Consider the following 21,938-nt stretch of genomic DNA (forward strand, 5'->3'; position numbering starts at 1 on the left):
TACTGTGCAGGGGGACAAAGCAGGAAGGAAGAGAGATCTAATGCAAATCATAAGGTATTCATGTTTACATGTCTTTGCCATCGCTCTTTTATAAGCTCTTTATTAAAACAGCTAATAGTTAGGATTCTTAAGCTACACTATATGGTCACAAGTATGTAAAGACCTAGCCATAAACATTGACAGCACACAATTGTATAGGACGTCACTTTATGCTTTATTACAGTTTTCCTTTACTGGAACAACGTAATGTCTACAAAGACATGGAATGGAAGCACTCAACTGGCCTGCATAGAGCCCTTACCTCAACCCTACATCAGTGCCTGATCTCATTAATGCACTTAATGGGAAATACCACACAGTCATGCTGGAAAGCTTTAATAAGGCCTTCCAACATCAGTGAAAAGTTGCAGGGCATTAATGGGATGTTCAAATAGCATATATGCACATGTATCTGCATTTTTAGAAAGATATATATTTTTTACCCCAAAGTAGCGGGAAATATTACAAGCTGTTATGGAACATTTTTGTGCATTGTCTTTGAGTCACACTGGTGTTAAAAAAAAACTAGAATATTATGTCAAAATTGTTTTGGTTATATCAGTGTGAATTTAATATGATTTTTCTAATATTAAATGTTAACTGCTCATGTTAACTAAATTAAAATTCGAATTTTATTTATCACATACACAACCATACGTGTAAAATAGTGATAGCGAAATGCTTATATGAAGTATAAATGCTTATACTGTACTTTACGCTAACGGACAGCATAATGTAAAGATAAAATAGAAAAGAAAGATTTTAAAATAGAATAAAAGATTAAATGAAATTTTAAGTTACAAATAAAACACAATTAACAGAAATGTATCAAAACATATGAATTACACAGAAAGTATAATTGTACACTTAGTATAAAAATATAAATATAAATATATAAATCGACAAGCAGTAATCAAAGATCAAAACACAACAAAGGCAATTCGTAACAACTTATAGTAGGAACAATTAATATGGAGAGTTGTTGAAGCTGTTTAAGTTTTGAATGTGGGTTTTGGCAGGCAGCTGCTCTCTTCTCTTTCCAGTACCTTGTACTGACACTGAACCTTTTAGTTGCATGCAGTACAAAAACAAACCGGTCTACTTTAACCCATGAAAATACAGTAAGTTAGTTGAGTTTAATAGAAATATAGCAGGTTTATGTTATGATTGTGTCCTGGCTTAAAGGTAATAGTGCACAGACCTGCTGCAGAAATTTAAGAAAACTGTTTTGAGGCTTAGAAAAATTACAAGTTATGTTAAAATAATTTGCAAATGTCACCTTGGACATGAGAAGGAATCTGGATAGCAGAAATGGCTGTCCACTAACTATTAACATAGAAATAAACTTTTACCATTTAAGTTTCGATATATGTTTGTATTTAAGGCAGACACTGTAAACTACAGCTTCTGACCGTTATAAAGTAATATTTCTGCATTCTTTTATTTATATTGGCATTTTATGTCTTTACAGGAAGTGCAATTATTGGGAAAGTTGCTAGAGTATCTGGATAAGACCTCCCCCTCAGAGCCGAGTCCTCCTGTAAAGGGACAGGGCATATCCGTGGAGAGAGTACGCAGCAGGACAACCCAGTTGGATGGAAAAGTACAGAAGAAGGCCATGGAACAGGTGGAGGAGGTGGAGGGCTGGGTGGAAGCTGCTGCTATAGCACCCTCTTCTGTCCTAGAAATGAAAATCCCCCCACATCAACAAAATGTGAAAGTGCAGGATCTGCAACTTGATGTGCAGACCAACAGTAACAATGATGTCTATGGATACATCATTACAGATACTGAGTAAGTCTCAAACATCAACACACTCACACACTGACTCATTCTCTACTGTATACTACTTATCATGTACAGGGTCACGGGGGCCCGGAGCCAATCTCAGGGGACTCGGGGCACAATAGCCTAAGACAACAGTCCTAAATATCCCATACTGTAGGTCTTCACATACAGTACATTGAGTTTTGGTGAAAACAGCAGCTACGCTGTATGATTTACATAATCTTTTTACTCATAAAAATTTGATGGCCCTCATGCCCAGTGGAAGAAATTACTATTGTGCTGAATAAGCCTAGGAGAAGGTTGATTAGTCAAAATTATGGACTGATAACAAACCTGCCAGCAAAATGCGACAATAGACAAACCTTTAATTCCAAAAGGTGGGGTACACACTGCGTGCCGAGCCATCACAGGGTACACAAGCACACACACTCTACAGGAAATTTGGAAATCCTGATCAGCCTAGTCTGCATGTCTTTGGACTATGAGATTAAACACACCGAGCCAGGGAGAAGATGCACAATCCATGTACACAGAACCGAGGCAGGAATCAAACCCTTAACCCTGCAGGTGCAAGACCACAGTATCCTTATGTAAAGAAACTATATTCCTCTACTGTATATATAAAATGATGTAGTGTTCTGATCTACTGGTAAATTGAAAAGATTTTAAATGTTTATATTCATCATTGCTACACTAACTAATAATTAACAGAAAAAAGATACTCATATTTAAAAATGTATTCACAATAAACAGAATAATATAGTGTATTAATATATTACAATATATTGAAAAATACATAAGGAATTGCCACTTTTCATATATTAAGAAATATAGTAAAATATATTAAAATGTCTATCTTAATGTATGTAATTTCATATTCAGCAATATACTTCATCATATATCAAATTTAACTAAATATATCTATTTCTTTATGTATCTTTTTTTACAATATGCTTATAGGGTAATGTAGTTCAAACAAAATAGACTAAAAGCATTAATCGGAGCACAATATCAAAGTAAAAATGTATATAATTCTAAAACGTGCATCACGTTTTTAAAAAGTTTAATAAAACAATTATAAGTATACATATAATGGTTTTTGCCTTTATTGTAATATATAGAGTATATATACTGTATCTATCCATACATGGTCTATTCATAAATTGCAATATAATAATAAATATAAACCCTATTTTAAAATATATTGCCATATATATTTTTTCTGTGAGGGTAATCACCATCAACACACAAAAGGAAAAACTAATGGCTAGTTCCCTTATTCTCACAGTGTGTTTTTCTCCGTCAGTGTTTGCACCTGATGGAGACATTGTTTTCTCATACACTGTATATGAACCACTGCATTTTACTCTATTGCCAAGTTTCTTTCTTTTTGAAAAACTTTCAACATATTCCAATATTTATTCAGAAACAGAACTAAAAAAGGGAGGAGAAATTACAAGGTACACAACACTATGGCTTGGGTTTGCGGAAGCTACTTTACTTTTAGATGGTCTGTCCCTGTACTTTTTCTCACCTACAAATTGGGTGGTAGCTGTGTTAATTGTTTAACACAGCTAGATGTAAATATTAGGAAGTTAAAGCTTAAATTTTTATGTTTTTTTGTTTTTTGATCTCAAACCCAAATGTTTTAGTGTTCAGCAAATGAATGACTTGTTTCCATTTTTTTCTCTTTGTGATTTTTATTCCATCAGTTCTCTTCCCACTGATCAGGGTTTGCACCTGATGGAGATTTTGTGTCAGAAAGCAAAGATCCAGATGACTGATTTCCTTGAGCTTTCGTGAGTCCTTGTTTGTATACGTGTGTGTGAACTGCAAAATCCTGAGAGATGCATTTACATTCCTAGTTGTTGACTTAACTGACAGCTTTTTTTGTCTACACATACACTGCATCTGTTTAACATAGGGATTTACTGTGTGTATTGAAGTCTGTTTTCTATAAACCTCTTAGTCATTTATCAAACATCACACTAACAGCTTTTTATTATATTCACACGCATAAATCCGGTAAACAAATTGCAAAATCTTAAACCAAATTTTTGTGTGTATGCAGTGTTGTAGGTCCAGCTGTGACATTCCAGGTCCGCACTAATGATCAGAATATCACCACAGCTGCCATTGTCAATGTGGCTGGTAAGAGTTTGACATGTGTACACTTAATAACACTCTCCAATAATGTGCATACGTATGTCATGACTGACACTTCTGCCATGGGTTTGATCAGTTAGCCAGAAGGCTGCATTAGAGAAGGAGGCTGGAGTCACCATTTTGGAAGCAGGAGTTACTGATGTAAGAAACTCAATTTCTTATTCTTTCACTTACACACTATGCTTCTAAAAACATCACACTTAAAAGTCACCTATAGGCTTATTTGTAGATAAATTACACTTTGTACATAAAGGTTTGCGGACGACTGACCATCACACATATGTGGGCATTGGACAAAGTTGAAAGCAAACAAATATCTTAAATATTTTCCAACTAAGGAGTGGACGAACTCGAATGGGCTGCACAGTGCCACATCCGTTAGGATTTATTTCAATGCGAATTGTGCACCAAGACTTCCTGGCCAAAATCAGTAACAAAACGGGGACCAGCTTTGTAATGGGATGTTCAACAAGCACATATGGGTATCATGGTCAGGTGTCCACACACCGTCTACAGCTGATAAAAGTAGCCTTTAAATATTCTCATACTGAATGAGCTGAAATCTAAAATTCTGTCTTTCTGTCTTTGTGTCTGTAGAAGACTAAGTTGAGTCAAATTCCTACCAAGTATAGCCACTCTGAATCTATGAAGTTCCTCATCCTTACGGTAATATCCATCGTGTGTATCATCATTGTCCTGCTGATCTCTAGCGTTATCTATTGTCTGCGCCATCGATCGCATCACAAACTTAAAGAGAAGCTCACCAATCTCAGCTCAGACCCCACTACTGAAGCCACAGCCACCTACCAGGTACATACAGTGGAATAATGCCTGTATATGCGATCAGGCAGCCGGTATAAATTGACTCCAAGATTGTAGATTGTGTGTGTGTGTGTGTGTGTGACTGTATTTAAGAGAAAAACATTATCTGCTGCATTATTTTCCTACTCTCGTCTTTTATTTCACATCTGTTCTACTCCTCCATACGTGCAGGAGTTGTGTAGGCAGCGGATGGCCGTAAAGCCCCCAGTGGAAAGGGCAGAGATTAGACAGTCATCTCGCATTAACAGTGTGTCCTCTCAGCTGAGTGATGGACCAATCCTGAGCCCCTCTGCCCGTACAAGCACTTCGTCCTGGAGTGAAGAGCCTGCCCATACAAACATGGACATTTCCACTGGACATATGATTCTGGTAACCACATAGATGTACAAACTTCTCTTAAAAAATTATAACAAGATCAATATTTTTATGTAACTTTGAGATCAAAAGATGAATGTAAGAAAATCAGAAAGATCAGAAAGAGAATCTGATATGTACAACTATTTGAGGTAGGAACTTTTAGAACATGGTTCCTTCTATTTAAACCCATCCATTTTTCAATTGATAAAAAATATTAAAACATGACTGGCAGGTGTTTCTTGCAGGTGTGTTATGTATAGTTAATTGTTAAGAAAAATCGATTAGAGCTATTGCACAAGTAGAGCGCATAGACAATACAGCACCCACTTGTATATTAACAGCTAGACATCGAACAGGTTGGCCAAGAATAACAACAGTAAACTGATGAAAGAGACATTGTAAAAGCTTTGAAGAAAAAAATTAAAAACAAATGTCTATGACATCACTAATGCAGTACCCTCCAGAGGATAGGAATGAAAGTACAGTTTGAAGAAGACTTTAAGAGCGGGAAATATAGAGGGAATACAACAAAATGCAAACTGTTCATCAGTAGTAAGAATCAGAAAGCCAGATTGGAAGTTTCAAAAAAGGTTCAACCTACCAAAGTGGGTCAGTTACTAAAGTGATGCAAACACAATATTCTTGAGAAAGAAGGGATCCATCCAAACTCATTCATCAATGAGTGTAGGTAGTGTCATGGCTTGGGCTTGCATGACTGCTTCTTGAATAGGCTCATTAATGTATTTGGATGATGTAACTCACAATGGTAACAGCAGAGTGTGTAGACATCTGCCAATTTCATATATAGAGAAACTTCATCATATAGCAAGATAATGACCCAAAACAATAAATTCATCAGGAAATAGATCAGAATTTCAGCTGTGGTTTTATGATATTTACATATACATGTGTTACGAAACTTAGAACATAGCACTTTTTATTTGAACTTATTGATTTTTGGGAGGTTTTAGCAAGGCCAATTCAATCACCAAAACTTAAACATGGGGTTTAATTTTTTCTTAATTCAAAACCTTCCAAAACAACTGGTAGAAACTGAACTACTGTACAAGTCCATAAAATTATAACAAAAGCAGAATAGGTAACCAGGCGGTAAACAAGGGGTTTGCAACCAATCTGCAACCAATTTGCTAAAAGATTTCTGTTTAAAAATGTCAAGTTTATTAACAAAAGATTAAAATTTAGCTCAACATTTTAGAACCTTCTCTTAAAAAATATAATTGGCTGATCTCAAGCGAAATGCTATCAGCAGCAAAATAATTGACCATTCTATTACTTTTAAAGATGTATGTAAATGCACACGCATGGACAGATTTGTGTAAAAACAGAGTACGACACTGTACTGTTTTATATTATATAACAATTTTAAGTTTACCATTTACTTTCTGACAATTTCCATTGTTAAAAGCACTTTTCTTAGAGCACTTGTCAGGATTTTCTAAAGTTGTGCAGGTCAGCTCAGCTCTCTGTCTAAACAAGCCATAATAAGTAAGTTCACAAACTGGTGAAATCATTATATTACATTGTGGTATAATGTGAGACCTTAGTGTAGAGTTGCCTATAATTGACAAATCATATCTTTTATTCTCCCTTCAGTTTTTCTCTTTCTCTGTTGTTGCTTCACAGTCGTATATGGAGGATCACTTAAAGAATAAGAACAGGTTGGAGAAAGAGTGGGAAGCTCTTTGTGCATATCAGGCAGAACCAAACACCTGTAGTGTTGGCCAGAGAGACTCCAATGCCAAGAAGAACCGAACGACGGCCATCATACCTTGTGAGCCTGTGTCTTTATATACGATAAGAGCCTCTGTTCATATTAAACACAAAAACTTAAAATTGGGCCAGTTTTTTTTTTTTAAAGAAGAATAATGTTGCAGACAACATAAATTTCTGTAAATATAATTATGATACACACCCATTTCCCTGCTTTTACTGAAGATCTTTTATAAAGTTCTTGAAATCTAATCTATATTTTTGTGTATATGGATGATTTAGATGACCATTCTAGGATTTGCTTGAAAGTGGAGAACAGCCAAAGCAATTCTGAATATATAAATGCTAGCCCTATTGTAAGTAGATACTACTAAACTCCCCTTGGTATTTGTTACTCTATACAGTACACTGTTACAATACATATTAAGCAATATTTTACAAATTGTGTGATGGTGTTTTTGTCTCTCAGATGGATCACGACCCCAGGAGCCCAGCTTACATCGCCACTCAAGGTCCTCTGCCCTCGACTGTTTCTGATTTCTGGCAGGTAGATGTGTGCGGTTGTGAGAGTGTGGGTGTATAACCAGTGTTGCAAATTGCCTGTCTGCATAAATCTTGTGTGTTTTTCATAAATTTCTGTGGGGCACAATAAATTGGCAATTCAAATTCAAATCTCAAACTATTAAATACCAAGAAGCCGTCACCGGCTCCAGGCCTAAAACTAGATTTAAACAGTAAATAGTTGGGCCATTTCAAGCCACTAGAACAGGTTAAATGTACAGTGGCATAGATTTCACCTAGTGTCTGTCTGTGGGTCTACATCATACTTCCAAAACATATTCTTTAAAAAGATCAAAAGCCTAACACAACAGTCCTAAATATCCCATACTGTAGGTCCTCACATACCTTAAGTTCTGGTGAAAGCAATGGCTGGAGTGTATGATTTACTGTACATAATCTTTCCACTCATCAGATAATTTGATGGCCCTCATGGCCAGTGGAAGACATCACTGTTGTGCTGGATGAGCCTAGGAGAAAGTTGATCAGTCAAAATAAAGGACTGCCAGTAAAATGCCACAATAGACAAACCTTTAATGCCAAAATGCACAACTAAATAAATGAGGCGTTAAAAAGAGGGAAGATGGCATTTCTTGCAGTTATGGAACAAGTGTGTACAGATAAAAACAAATATATGCTACTTGAGTTTATAAACTACTGAAGGCTATAATTAGATAATTAATGCAGTGATTAGTATATTTCAGCTGGAAACAATCCATTTAACCCTAACTGATACAGTGAGCTTCATATAATTTTTTAACAACAATGTAGGAAAATGAATCATGTTGTCATGGAAAAGATTTCAGAAGAGTCAAAGTATTGGCCTGTATTTAGCAAAGAAAACAACTAAGAATATTCCTGAAATGACAAGAATAAATGATGGGTGTGTCAGGGTAAGAAGGGGAGGACATGAAGCTATGCACCCATTATGCATAACAGGTACTGTTGCTTCAGTTGCTCTGGTCTAGGATCAGCAGTTCTTTGTGGCAATGAGATAAAGTTAGCTGAAGGTAACAGTGAAAAAATCAGACGAACCATTTTGCTTTTTAATCATGCTGTATTAATTTTATTCATCTGTTTCAGGAATGTGCTATACCATTAATGTGTCTACTGTAAATGTGTGTTTTGTGTAGATGGTGTGGGAAAGCGGGTGTGTGGTCATCGTTATGCTGACCCCTCTAACAGAAAGTGGAGTTAAACAGTGCTACCACTACTGGCCAGACGAGGGCTCTAACCTCTACCATATATATGAGGTACCAAACATGAGCCTCAGATTACAGTATATACACAGTGCTTTATCACACACACACACACACACTCATCTTTTTGGGCCAGGGGTAGCTCAGTGGTTAAGGCATTGGACTACGGTTCGGAAGATCCCAGGTTCAAACCCCACAACCACCAAGTTGCCACTGTTGGGCCCTACACACACACACACACTCATCTTTTTGGGCCAGGGGTAGCTCAGTGGTTAAGGCATTGGACTACGGTTCGGAAGATCCCAGGTTCAAACCCCACAACCACCAAGTTGCCACTGTTGGGCCCTTGAGCAAGGCCCTTAACCCTCACCTGCTCAGATGTGTAATGACATTTAAAAAAAAAAAAATGTAAGTCGCTCTGGATAAGAGCGTCTGCCAAATGCCTAAATGTAAATGTAAATCTAAATGTAAATCTTTTTATTGTTACCTGAAACTCACATACTGTATTTGAGAGAGCAGTAGACATAGTGGTTATTTATGCAGTGTGTATTTCATGCTGGTGTGTGTGTGTGTGTGTGTGTGTGTCGGTACTGTAGGTTAACCTGGTATCAGAACATGTGTGGTGTGAGGATTTCCTGGTTCGTAGTTTTTATTTGAAGAACATGCAGACCAATGAAAGTCGCACAGTCACCCAGTTCCATTACCACACCTGGCTCAACCAGCATACACCTGAAACCAGCCAGGCTCTGCTCGACTTCCGCAGGTACACATGAGCACTGTGTGTGTGTGTGTGTGTGTGTGTGTGTGTGTGTGTGTGTGTGTGTGTGTGCGCATGCATATGTGTGTATCTATATTTTTTATATTGTCTCATTTATTAAAATGAGATGAATTTGGAGGACAAAACTGTTATGTAAAAAAATAATATGTATAAGTGTTGGTTACTTTATTATCCTCCACTGTATCTCCCTGCTATGTTCTCTTCCTTTTCCCCCCTTCTTTTTGTTTACTGTCACTCTCCTGCTCATTTAATCTTTCTATCTTGCTTAATTTCAGGCTGTTTTACTGGCATAAACTGTAAACAGAAAGTAGATGCTCAAAGTGTATTTAATTAGCATCTTTTTAAAAGATCTAAAACTAATGAAGTAAAGAATGTCTAGTAGCAGATAGGGTGATTTTGCTCTTTTATCCCTGCTTGGTCTATGTCTGTATAGTCTTATAAAATGTGATCTTAATGCTTCTTGGGCAATGCTATGCTTAAAACTTTGTGGCAACATTTTGAGAAAGGCTCTTTCCTATTCCAACATGGCCGTGCCCCAGTGCACAAAGCAAGGACTATAAACATGGTTTAATGAGTACAATGTGAAATAACTTGACTGGCCCGCACACAGCCCTGACCTCAACCCCATCATGCAGCTTTGGGATGAACTGGAATGGAGATTGCGAGACAGGCCTTCTCCTCCAACATCAGTCGTGACCTCATAAATGCTTAACAGAACATAAAGGCACAAATTCCCACAGAAACACTCCAAAATCCTGTGGACAGCCTTCCCAGAAAAGTGGAAGCTCTTATAGCTGCAAAAAGGGAAGCAACTCCATATTGAAGTATATGTATTTTGATACAGTGTCATTGCCCCTAGACACATTACATAAGAAATTTTACTATGGTATGTACTATAGTTTACTATGGTAAATAATGGTACATACCATAACGTATCATAGTGCTACCATAGTAATTCAGTCATTACCATAGTAGGCACCATAAAGTACCAGGAAAGGTACTATGGTACTTCAGAGGGTACCGTTGGAGTGCTATGGTATGCACCACAATACTATATGGTGTAATACTATGTACTCTAATAAATATCATAGTACTTATTTACCACAGAATCTACCAAAGTTTGGAAAATATCTAATATGGTATGTTTGTCCATATTGTATCTACCACTTGCATGGTATAGTACAGGTTGTACCATGTATGTAATATTAAGGGTTTTTACATGCACTATGGTATTTAATTAATACATACCAAACATGTGCCATGGTAGAACTATATAAACAAATAAGTACCATACTACTGTAAAAAAAAAAAAAAAAAGAAAAAAAAACACACTTCTGCATACCATGGTACAGGGTGATTCACTCAAAAAGGGCCCAAATATTCTGGGTAAAAGTATTAAACGGCACAATGGCTGTCTGGTGCCTACCTTATCGGTCTGACTCAGGGGCATCACGGCTTGTCTGAAGCTCCATATACAGTGGTGTGAAAAACTATTTGCCCCCTTCCTGATTTCTTATTCTTTTGCATGTTTGTCACACAAACTTGTTTCTGATCATCAAACACTTTTAACTATTAGTCAAAGATAACACAAGTAAACACAAAATGCAGTTTTTAAATGATGGTTTTTATTATTTAGGGAGAAAAAAAATCCAAACCTACATGGCCCTGTGTGAAAAAGTAATTGCCCCCTGAACCTAATACCTGGTTGGGCCACCCTTAGCAGCAATAACTGCAATCAAGCGTTTGCGATAAATTGCAACGAGTCTTTTACAGCACTCTGGAGGAATTTTGGCCCACTCATCTTTGCAGATTTGTTGTAATTCAGCTTTATTTGAGGGTTTTCTAGCATGAACCGCCTTTTCAAGGTCATGCCACAACGTCTCAATAGGATTCAGGTCAGGACTTTGACTAGGCCACTCCAAAGTCTTCATTTTGTTTTTCTTCAGCCATTCAGAGGTGGATTTGCTGGTGTGTTTTGGGTCATTGTCCTGCTGCAGCACCCAAGATCGCTTCAGCTTGAGTTGATGAACAGATGGCCTGACTTTCTTTTTTAGGATTTTTTGGTAGACAGTAGAATTCATGGTTCCATCTATCACAGCAAGCCTTCCAGGTCCTAAAGCAGCAAAACAACCCCAGACCATCACACTACCACCACCATATTTTACTGTTGGTATGATGTTCTTTTTCTAAAATGCTGTGTTACTTTTACGCCAGATGTAATGGGACACGCATCTTCCAAAAAGTTCAACTTTTGTCTCGTTGGTCCACAAGGTATTTTCCCAAAAGTCTTGGCAATCATTGAGATGTTTTTTAGCAAAATTGAGACGAGCCTTAATGTTCTTTTTGCTTAAAAGTGGTTTGCGCCTTGGAAATCTGCCATGCAGGCCGTTTTTGCCCAGTCTCTTTCTTATGGTGGAGTCGTGAAAACTGATCTTAAATAAGGCAAGTGAGGCCTGCAGTTCTTTAGATGTTGTCCTGGGGTCTTTTGTGGCCTCTCGGATGAGTTGTCTCTGCGCTCTTGGGGTAATTTTGGTCAGCCGGCCACTCCTGGGAAGGTTCACCACTGTTCCATGTTTTTGCCATTTCTGGATAATGGCTCTCACTGTGGTTCGCTGGAGTCCCAAAGCTTTAGAAATGGCTTTATAACCTTTAACAGACTGATAGATCTCAATTACTTTTGTTCTCATTTGTTCCTGATTCCTTTGGATCTTGGCATGATGTCTAGCTTTTGAGGTGCTTTTGGTCTACTTCTCTGTGTCAGGTAGCTCCTATTTAAGTGATTTCTTGATTGAAACAGGTGTGGCAGTAATCAGGCCTGGGGGTGACTACAGAAATTGAACTCAGGTGTGATAAACCACAGTTAAGTTATTTTTTAACAAGAGGGGGCAATCACTTTTTCACACAGGGCCATGTAGGTTTGGATTTTTTTTCTCCCTAAATAATAAAAACCATCATTTAAAAACTGCATTTTGTGTTCAATTATGTTATCTTTGACTAATAGTTAACGGTTTCTGATGAGCAGAAACATTTAAGTGTGACAAACATGCAAAAGAATAAGAAATCAGGACGGGGGCAAATAGTTTTTCACACCACTGTATTGAAAAGCACAGTGACCCTATCCAGGGTTATTACAGAATATTCGGGGCCTCTTTCGAGTAAATCACTTTGTACATATACCATGGTAAAATTTCTTATGGGACAGACTGAAGCATGTTTGCTCAGTGTTTGCACACCATCGCTCATTGTGAAGTCCAACTAACCTGCTGCTCTCACTTAGACTCCAGTTATTTTCAGAAGTAACCATGCTCTCTCACTGCATCTCTTGTCATGCAGGCAACGTTATAGCACTTCTGTAGCTCCTTTTGAAGCACTTATATAAGTTTTTTACCCACTTCCCCCACTATACTTGTACAGCTTCTCCAGATTTGGAGTGGTGGTGGTCCCTGCAAAGCATTTGAGTGCAAAAAAAAATCACTTTTTCTTCTCACTCTGGGCTCAAGTGTTTCTTCTCACTTTCCTGGCACTGGGTGTTCAGCTCCTTGTAGATGCCCTCACTGAGGATCAGAGTAGACTTGGCTGATCAATGGCTATTTCTGCTGAGTCATCCTATTTCCCTCATCTACTGTACCATACCAGTGATACCAATGAACTTTATCTACTGTACATCTACTCATGTCCAGTTACTGGTCAGGTTTTAATCTGTAAAACTGGTCCTACGAAAACATCAATCAACTTTGTTGCTTCACTGAGACTGTCCCTGCTCATCCTGTACTTGGAGGAAATATGGAGCTTGTAGACACTTTGTCCAAGGGTTCAGGATGCCTAGTATTTAGTCACTTCAGGAGCCGTGCCTTAAAAAGGAGGGGGCTGAGCATGTAATTTGCCTTCTTAGTGCACAAGGTGGTTCTTTGCATGCCTCACGCTCCCAGCAAGTCAACACTGAAATGTCTTCAGAAGATGATCACGATGATGATGAACATGCATGTGCACACACACACACACACACACACACACACACACACACAAATGCATCAGTGTGTGGAAGGCTCCTTCTCTGCTTTCTCTACTTTTACGTTCACTTAATACCCTCACCATCTCCCTTTCTCTGTCTCATTGTCAAAAACGGTTGCCAGTGTCATTTTTGTGCTAATGCAGCTTGTGCACTCTGACCCCAGTTGCATAGTCACAAAAGTGATCACTGACAGCCGTTATTCCACATCCTAATGCACCTTGGGATATACCCTCTTCCCCTCCTCCCATGAGCACTGTTTTGGCCTCTGCTCTTGCTCTACTTTATATCCTTTTACCTTACCCATTGAACTTGCGGACTATATCTTGAGTTTCTTTTTGTCACTTTTTGATTTCTGTTGTAGTTTACTGCTTGATCATGTCTCTTATTTAAACCTCATATCATAGCATTTTGCCTACACAACTGAAGCCCTCTGTGGCACATGAACTTAAGAACATAATTCTGTGGCACATGAGAACATAATTTCCCCTATGTAAATTATGGACATCATAAAAAAAATGTGTATGTGTGTGTGTGCACTATGCTGAATATAAGGAACTATGTGAAATATTAATTTACTGTATAGTATTACCAACATACAGTACGCCCAACTTGTTTGACACATGATTTGTTTGCTTTCTTTGTTTTTTTTTTTGTTTTTTTTTACAGAAAAGTAAATAAATGCTACAGAGGAAGGTCCTGCCCCATCATAGTTCACTGCAGGCGAGTATAATACTAAAAGCTTTTCGTAAACATAAGGTTATTACAGTTAAATAATTATCAGTCTCTCTATCCCACTCTACACCCCCCCCCGCAGTGATGGAGCAGGGAGGACTGGGACGTACATACTGATTGATATGGTTCTGAATAAGATGGCCAAAGGTAGGTACACATAAGCTTTCTGATCTCTCCATAACAATCTATTCTCAGACACATGCATTACCTAAAAATATCTCTTTTGCTTATTTTTATTTGCTTACACTGCAAAAACACTACATTTACACAGATAAGCCATTTAGACATAAAACCTCTGACAGGTAAGGTTAATAACATTAATCACAAAGTATGCATCTGGAAACTAGTAACAGGATCATGACCACCCAAGGCTAACCCATACTCGCGGGGACTGAATGCTAGCCCAACCAACCCAATCCCACGAAAAGGCCAATGTAGTTCAAAATGCCAAAAAAGTCACTGTTGCTCAGAATGCTATCAAAACACCCAGTACATCACATCGCGACAGGCAAAGAGTTCAAGGCTGTTAACAGGCAAAGAGTTCAAGGTTATTAATAGGGCCTTCACACTCCCCAGATCAAATTCTTAATAAGGGGAGAGATTAGTGGTTAAGCCATTGGTCCCAGGTTCAAACCCCACCAACACCAAGTTGCCACTGTTGGGCCCCTCAGCAAGGCCCTTAACCCCATAACTGCTCAGATGTATAAAGAGATAAAAATCGTCGCTTTGAATAAGGGCACATGCCATAATGTAAATGTACATGTTTCTTACACTGCATGCATGAAATGTGCCAGACAAACAAGTAAGACCCCGCCCCTCAACCCACAGTACACAAAGGAACCGCCGCTAATGTCCTGGTACCAGACACCATAAGGGGCACAAGAGGAACCTGTACAATATTGGGCTTAATGTTTTGTGTTGTAGTGTTATGACTGATGGTGTATAAACACAATATTTATCGCAAAAACACTTTCAACTCCACAATAATGACGCTAACATGACTCTTCTACTTCCACCACCTAGTTCACCCTAAATAACAGTGACCACAGTTAGACAAATAGATTGACTTTTTTTAAAAAAAACCTTGAAATGTAAAAGGGCATCTATTGTGCAAAAATGATATTCATTTCTGGACATTTACAGTAAATGGGACGCCATTGTGTGTACACAGAGAAACTACAAAGAGAATCCCTATTTTCCTGGTGTTAATACCAATATCATTGGTAAGGGCAGCATGGGGGTGTAGTGGTTTAACTCCATCCTAGTGTCTGTTGTATGGCGTTTGCATGTCCTGGGTTTCCTCCTGGTACTCCGGTTTCCTCCCACAGTCCAAAGACGCCAGGCCCCTGTACAGGATAAGCAGTATAGATGATGAATGAATCAATCATTTGTATGTTGTCATTCCATGCAGGAAGAAAAATGGGGGCTAGATTGGCATAGCCCCTCCACTGCAACCTCCCTTCATTATTATTTTTGATAATGGTTTTAGCCTTTTTACTCTCTGCAGAGTAATACTCGAGCTTTACTTGACTAACAAGATTTAGCTGCTGCCTTTGCTTTTCAGCTTTTCATAACAAAATTTTATACACAAATAAATAACGATGTGTAACAATTCCTTGCATGGTTTTGTTTTAGGAAAATTTTTTGCATACTGCAAATTTGACATCTTTTAAAGAGATTTGGTAATATTTTAGACTGGGCACGAAATTTTGATGTGGGTGTCACTCATGTTTTTTGTGTCACCACAATGATATCGGTTTATGTGATCAGCCAGTTGAGAGAAAACCATTCTGTAAAAATTAAGTGATTATCAGCTGATTTTGATTGGTGGCAGATCGATCAAAGCACCCTTAGTTACCGTATGTTTGCTTATATTTACTGCATATGATAATGCAAGAAAAAGCTGAGTAATGTGAATTGTGTTTTGAAGCACTTAAATTTACTATGATCCAGAAATAATGGTAGTATAATAATAATGGTAATAACTATAAGTAATACTGTAATGGTAAAGGCAATAGGTGGTGATGACTTTCGGTACAACAAAGTGGGTGTAATGTGTGTCCCAACAACATGAGCCCGGATGAGAGTTTGCAGAGGAGCCAAACCTTGGCCTGGGTGTTGAGCTGGGGCTTGACACAGTTACTGGGCCAATAGAGCAGAGCAGGAACTTGGCATGAGTATTAGGTTGGTGCTTCGTGCTCTGTAACTTGACATAGGAGCCATGCAGGGCATTGGCGTGGGAGGCAGGTGGCTGAAAAATGAGCTAGAACTTTAAATAGGTGCTTGGCAGTATCTTGCCATGGGCACTGGGTGACAGCATGGCATGATTTTGTGGTCAGGGGGCCCGTCTCTGGTATGGACCTTACTACAACTGGTTTATGGCTTGAGGGTGTGGCTTGCATTTAGCAGAAGTGAGCTTAGACATAGCAGAGCATGATCGGACATGACTTGGACAAATCAGAGCATAGCTCACGCAAGACTAGGTATTACTCAGGCAGAAAAAACATGGCTCAGGCAGAGCAGGACTTGGCTCAGGGAGAACAAGCTCAGGCACAGATGACACAGAGCATGATTCAGGCATAGCTTACTATGCTCAAGCAATGCCATGTTTTGCCCAAACCATGCACTGTTCCATATTATACCATGAAAGAGTCATGGCATGGCTTGAGCATAGTGTGGCAGAATTCAGGCACTGCATGGCATAGAACAGGGCATGATTCATACCTGGCATGGGAGGTAATCTTGTAAGCCTCTGTAGGGTGCAAGGCTGTTGGGATCTTAACATCTTGACACCAAAACCAAACTGAGAAGGAAATGAGGCTTCGAGCTACAGTAGGTCATCGAGATGTTGGACCAGGTTGTCCTCCACAGTGTGCTTAACAGAAAGTATATTCATAAGTCTCAAAAGTTCCTTTGGCATGTGCAGCCCAGTGTCATAGTGGTAGCAGTTCTCCACTGAATAATAAAGTTGATTACCTTATGTTCTTTCATGACTTGAGGTAAGGCAGGATGCAAGTGGACAAGCAGACTTTCATTTAATACTGTAATGTTCAAACATGACAAAGAGAAAACATAAAGCAAACAGGAACTATGAATCCTAAGATTAGGGCTGGGCTACAAGCAAAATTCTACTTCTAATTTTAATGCTAACACACATGACTACAGCGTAACATTCTCAGTGGATAATGGTATAACACACTCGTAGGATAGTGCTATTACCTCTTTCTGCATGCGTAAACCCATGATTAGCTAACATGATGATGATTAACGTGAGAGTGCTAAAATTCTACCCTTTCCCTGGGAAAACTTGACCAATCAGCTCTCTCTACGCTCCCTGGCTTTGGGATGCTACAGAATCTAGTCTGTATTCTATTCAGGATTCTAACTTGCAATCTCCAGATAATAGGGCAAGCTCATTGCCACTGTGCCACTTGGGGGGCCAAGCAATGGTCATAATTAAAAAAAAAAAAAAGTACATTATATTGTGCACTTTGTTTTTGATTTACTCTAGTTTAAATAAATATCTGGGTAACAAAAATCTTTTTGGGTTACAGTATTTTAGCAAAAATAAAAATCAACTGGACAAAGCCTACAGTATATATCCACTACCATGCATGTTAACAACACTTACATTTACAATCACACCACCCCTAACCGATCACTAAGAAATTTGTGCGTTTAAATTGATTGTTCTCAACAATGGTTTTAGAGGACGCCAAATTCTGTTTTCCCTAAGCTAACACACCCACTTAATACAAGAATTGTTGATGATTAAATGATTAGTTCAATTAGTTGTGCAGGGAGATTGACTGGTTTAATAAACTATGCTCTTTTAGTACATTCAGGCACAACACTGTATGTTGATTCGGATCTCATCTCTATTTTCCTCAGGTGCTAAAGAGATTGATATTGCTGCTACACTGGAACATCTGAGAGATCAAAGACCTGGCATGGTTCAAACCAAGGTACACACGCAGGCACAGGTAAACATATAAAACCACACATAATCATGCTAAGCACTCTTTTCTTTCTTGCAGGAACAATTTGAGTTTGCATTGACTGCAGTAGCAGAAGAAGTGAATGCTATACTCAAATCCCTCCCTTAGTGAGAAATAAACCTGCAAGAGACTCCCTCATCTTCAACCTTATTTTTTCCCCATTCTTTGCCTCATTCTCTTTATCTGGATTGTGTGTATAAAGTTAAAACTCTCCTTTAATGCTTTTTCCTCATTTTTTTTTATATGTACCGGCCTTGAAATGCAGACATTCTACTGATCTTAAAAAGATGTTATATGTTTAAATATATTAGTCATATAGCTTTAGATTTTTACTTACATACAAATTTGTGCATTCATTTTTGTCCAGTTTTTAAATCTCTGGTGGCTGGTGACACATGTTAAATCATTGTCAAATTTCATAGTGTGCTAAAGCCAGTAACTTTTTTCTAAAGCTAAAAATGACGTTTAATACATCTGCATCTAAATTGATCATACTACAATCATAATAACTGACTTATGGCATTGATAATATAGTTTCCAGCTTTCAGGAGTGCTCTTGAAGATATACTTGGTAAAGCAAACCTGTGAAACAAACACTGAATGACCAGATTAATGCCCAGATTAATTAATTCTTATTAATGGATTTTTTTTTCTTTCCTGTTGGAATATGGGGTTCAAATTGTGAAAGCGCGATTCTGAGAGCTTAAGGGATAATTTTTACAAATGCACTGGCCACCACATTGTGTGCCGTAATCAAAGCTAATGGCAGTTTAATATTAGTGCATGCAGATTGTTTTTTGTGCCAGGCAGTGTATAAAGGTAATTTAAACTGCCACAGACAATTATGAGGCATTCAAATCCCACTGTTTGATACATAATTAGTTTTTAGGTTATGTTCTGCCACTGGTAATGGTCCATATGTTGTGTTGGTATACATATATTAAGCACAGGAATGATGCTTGATTTTTTTTATTTTACTGTTTGGCTAAGAGTCCAGTATTTAATAAATTCCAGATTTACATGGTCCTGTGACCTGAAACCAATTGATTAAGGACTAAAAGCTGATTAGCATAAATAATATATGAACTCTTAACTAGACTATTAACTAGAATCTAAATCTGTACTCAAAAAGCTGGAACTACTGTATACTTATATATACTTGTACAAGCCCTACACACATTAACATTCTCCTATCATCTCACTGTCACTGCTGTGCTGAGAACAGTATATCACTCTAATCATAACTGGTCAGTGGTGGTTGATTGAGTCACAAAGTGTGACTAGCAACATATAGTCTACAGTCGGTAGACTTAAGTACTCTTACTGTATACGCAAGTGTACAGGTTAAAATGACCTGTGTTTGTAGGAACAAATTGTGGATACTAAATATCCTTACACTAATTGGTCTTAGAATTCGCTCGACATAATTAAAACATAATTACAACGTGCTGTGATGGTATATAGGGCAGACTGCGAAGTTTTGTCTTGTAAGTGATGAACTGCCTTGTTCAGCAACAGTAATCATTTCACCTCTTTACTTTTTGATTTTGATTATTGTATATATAAGCAGAATTCTATTATAATCTATTTTGCTCTCTCAACAAATGAAAAGCTGCTGTGTTGTGAATAAAGTTTAATTGTATGTGCAAATGTGATACATTTTCTGTGTTCTTAGCTTCGAGAACGCTTACTTTCCTTGATGTTTTTTTACTACTTATTTTTCTATTTCTTGCCCAAAAAATGTATAGTCTACACGCACTTCAAAGCCCCTTCATTTTCCTAAACTTAAAACTAGTTGTACAATTGACTGATATGTAGCTTAATGGCCGATTGTAATCACTTTTTTTGTTATTTCCTGATAATTTAGGGGGACAAAAAGGTGTAGCATTGATCCCTATTGTTGAACTTCAAATCTACACTACCGCTCTTTTTTTAGGTGATTTACTTTCTAAATTTTACAACAATACTGGGGATTTCAAAACTATGAAATAACACATATGGAATTAGATAATTATATAACAACATAACAACAACGGAGGTCAGCCTATCTGGAAAAGCTCTTGCAAGAACAGTATTGTCAAGTGCATTTGAAAAACCATCAAGTACCATGATAAAACTGGTTCTCATAAACACCATCCCAGTAATGCAAGACCAAAACTTTCAGTACCTCCACTGCAGAGAAGAAGTTAATTTAGAGTTACCAGCTTCAGAAATTACCTATTAACAGCACCTTGGATTAAAGCCATTATGAAGGCTTTATACTGTAGATCATGAGTAGCAGATACATCTCAACATGAACTGTTCAAAGGAGCTTATTTTGGACGCCTTCAGCATTGCCTCACAATGTTAAAAGAAATAAAAATCACACACGACCATGGAATTAGAAATGTTTTACAAAATGTTGAGCAGTAGTGTAGATGTTCATGGAGACTTTTAATATACAGTCCAAAGTGCCAAAGCAAGTGAAGGACACTATTATATATTTTATTATATTTCACTATTACACTGAAATATAAACAAAAGCTGTGGAAATTGGCATATCAACAATCTGGTACTGTACATTCTTTAAAATGTGAGCTCGTTGACACCAAAAGGCTAAAGGCTAAGAATATTTTCGTAAAAATATATACCTTAACAACAGCTAGCCAAGTCAAAAACATACTGAAAGAAGGCAGTGCATCATTGTCAAAGTTACAATCAAGAAATATCTTTTAATAGTGACAATAAGACTACAGATCTGGCAGTAAAAATGGCGCAAGGATGGTGCTGCACCAACCCTCCGTACCAGCTCAGCTCCTCACCATGCTCAGGGTCACCAAGAGGACTAACAACCCTTCCAGGAAGCCCTTGCTAGCAGGCTGAGCACTATATTCACCCTCCTAGTTCCACGTGCCTTACCCTCTCTCTATGATATGCCAGCACCCCACAAGAGAAGTACATTTTGGCCAGGAACAGAAGACCAACAATTGTCTGAAGCACTGATGGGGGGAAGTATAAGATAGTGAAGGAAAACCCATAGTGGACAGCCAGCCATGTGCTGCCTCCTACTTACTAGTCTGGGGAGGGCTGATATATTTCCCTACCCAGTGCCAGGGCCAAAAGTAAAACCCATATTATGCACCTCTCCCCATGCCCCCTGTTGAACATTTCATAGACTAAAGCACAGCAGAAAAAAATATATAATTACATCCACTGGTCAGAACTAGAGCCCGATGTAAAAAAAAAAAAAAAAAAAAAAGCCAAAGGCCTGTACCCACCTCACTAATACTTCTCCCCCATCATCAGTGTGTCATTTAAAAGAACATTAGCAAGGGACATGCCCTCATAGGCATTATATTTGTCTTCAGTACACTCTAAGGACATTTCTAGAGATGTAGTACGCCTGTTCTGTTGCTTGACCTGTTCTACTATTACTGCAGGTGAGTCACATCAAATCCTTTGTTTTCAGTCGCTCATTTGAATATTTTTACACACCGATCAACCATAATATTAAAACCACTTACAGGTGAAATTAATAATATGGATAACATTCTCTCTTTACTGTGACACCAGTCAAGGGCACCACATATGTGCACCTCCCAGGCTAGTTGGGAAGCTGTAAAAACTTTCAAACCTTTGCGCATAAACTTGCTGCCTTTTTGTGACATGAGCAACATCATGGAAGATAGATCTTAGATGGATTTGTCAATATGTATTTGTCAGTATGATGCTGAATTCCATCTATAGGAGAATTTTGTGTTCAGAGCAATGTTGTTATC

General features: G+C 38.0%; 1 protein-coding gene across 1 annotated transcript in view; it reads left to right on the forward strand.

Moving 5' to 3' along the window:
* The window catches only part of slco5a1b (solute carrier organic anion transporter family member 5A1b), a 35,801-nt gene extending 15,966 nt beyond the window's left edge, over positions 1 to 19,835 (forward strand). Inside the window, exons 8-23 of the mRNA XM_053487045.1 lie at positions 11 to 54; positions 1,511 to 1,833; positions 3,540 to 3,626; positions 3,899 to 3,978; positions 4,070 to 4,134; positions 4,591 to 4,803; positions 4,987 to 5,184; positions 6,817 to 6,964; positions 7,186 to 7,259; positions 7,373 to 7,450; positions 8,595 to 8,714; positions 9,257 to 9,423; positions 14,117 to 14,170; positions 14,265 to 14,329; positions 18,074 to 18,147; positions 18,220 to 19,835. Of these exons, the coding sequence (XP_053343020.1) occupies positions 11 to 54; positions 1,511 to 1,833; positions 3,540 to 3,626; positions 3,899 to 3,978; positions 4,070 to 4,134; positions 4,591 to 4,803; positions 4,987 to 5,184; positions 6,817 to 6,964; positions 7,186 to 7,259; positions 7,373 to 7,450; positions 8,595 to 8,714; positions 9,257 to 9,423; positions 14,117 to 14,170; positions 14,265 to 14,329; positions 18,074 to 18,147; positions 18,220 to 18,288 (1,859 nt within the window). The 3' untranslated portion in view covers positions 18,289 to 19,835. The remainder of the gene's footprint in view (positions 1 to 10; positions 55 to 1,510; positions 1,834 to 3,539; positions 3,627 to 3,898; positions 3,979 to 4,069; positions 4,135 to 4,590; positions 4,804 to 4,986; positions 5,185 to 6,816; positions 6,965 to 7,185; positions 7,260 to 7,372; positions 7,451 to 8,594; positions 8,715 to 9,256; positions 9,424 to 14,116; positions 14,171 to 14,264; positions 14,330 to 18,073; positions 18,148 to 18,219) is intronic.
* The last annotated feature ends 2,103 nt before the right edge of the window (positions 19,836 to 21,938 follow it).

Source organism: Clarias gariepinus, chromosome 25 (genome assembly GCF_024256425.1).
Source record: "Clarias gariepinus isolate MV-2021 ecotype Netherlands chromosome 25, CGAR_prim_01v2, whole genome shotgun sequence".
Taxonomy (NCBI): domain Eukaryota; kingdom Metazoa; phylum Chordata; class Actinopteri; order Siluriformes; family Clariidae; genus Clarias; species Clarias gariepinus.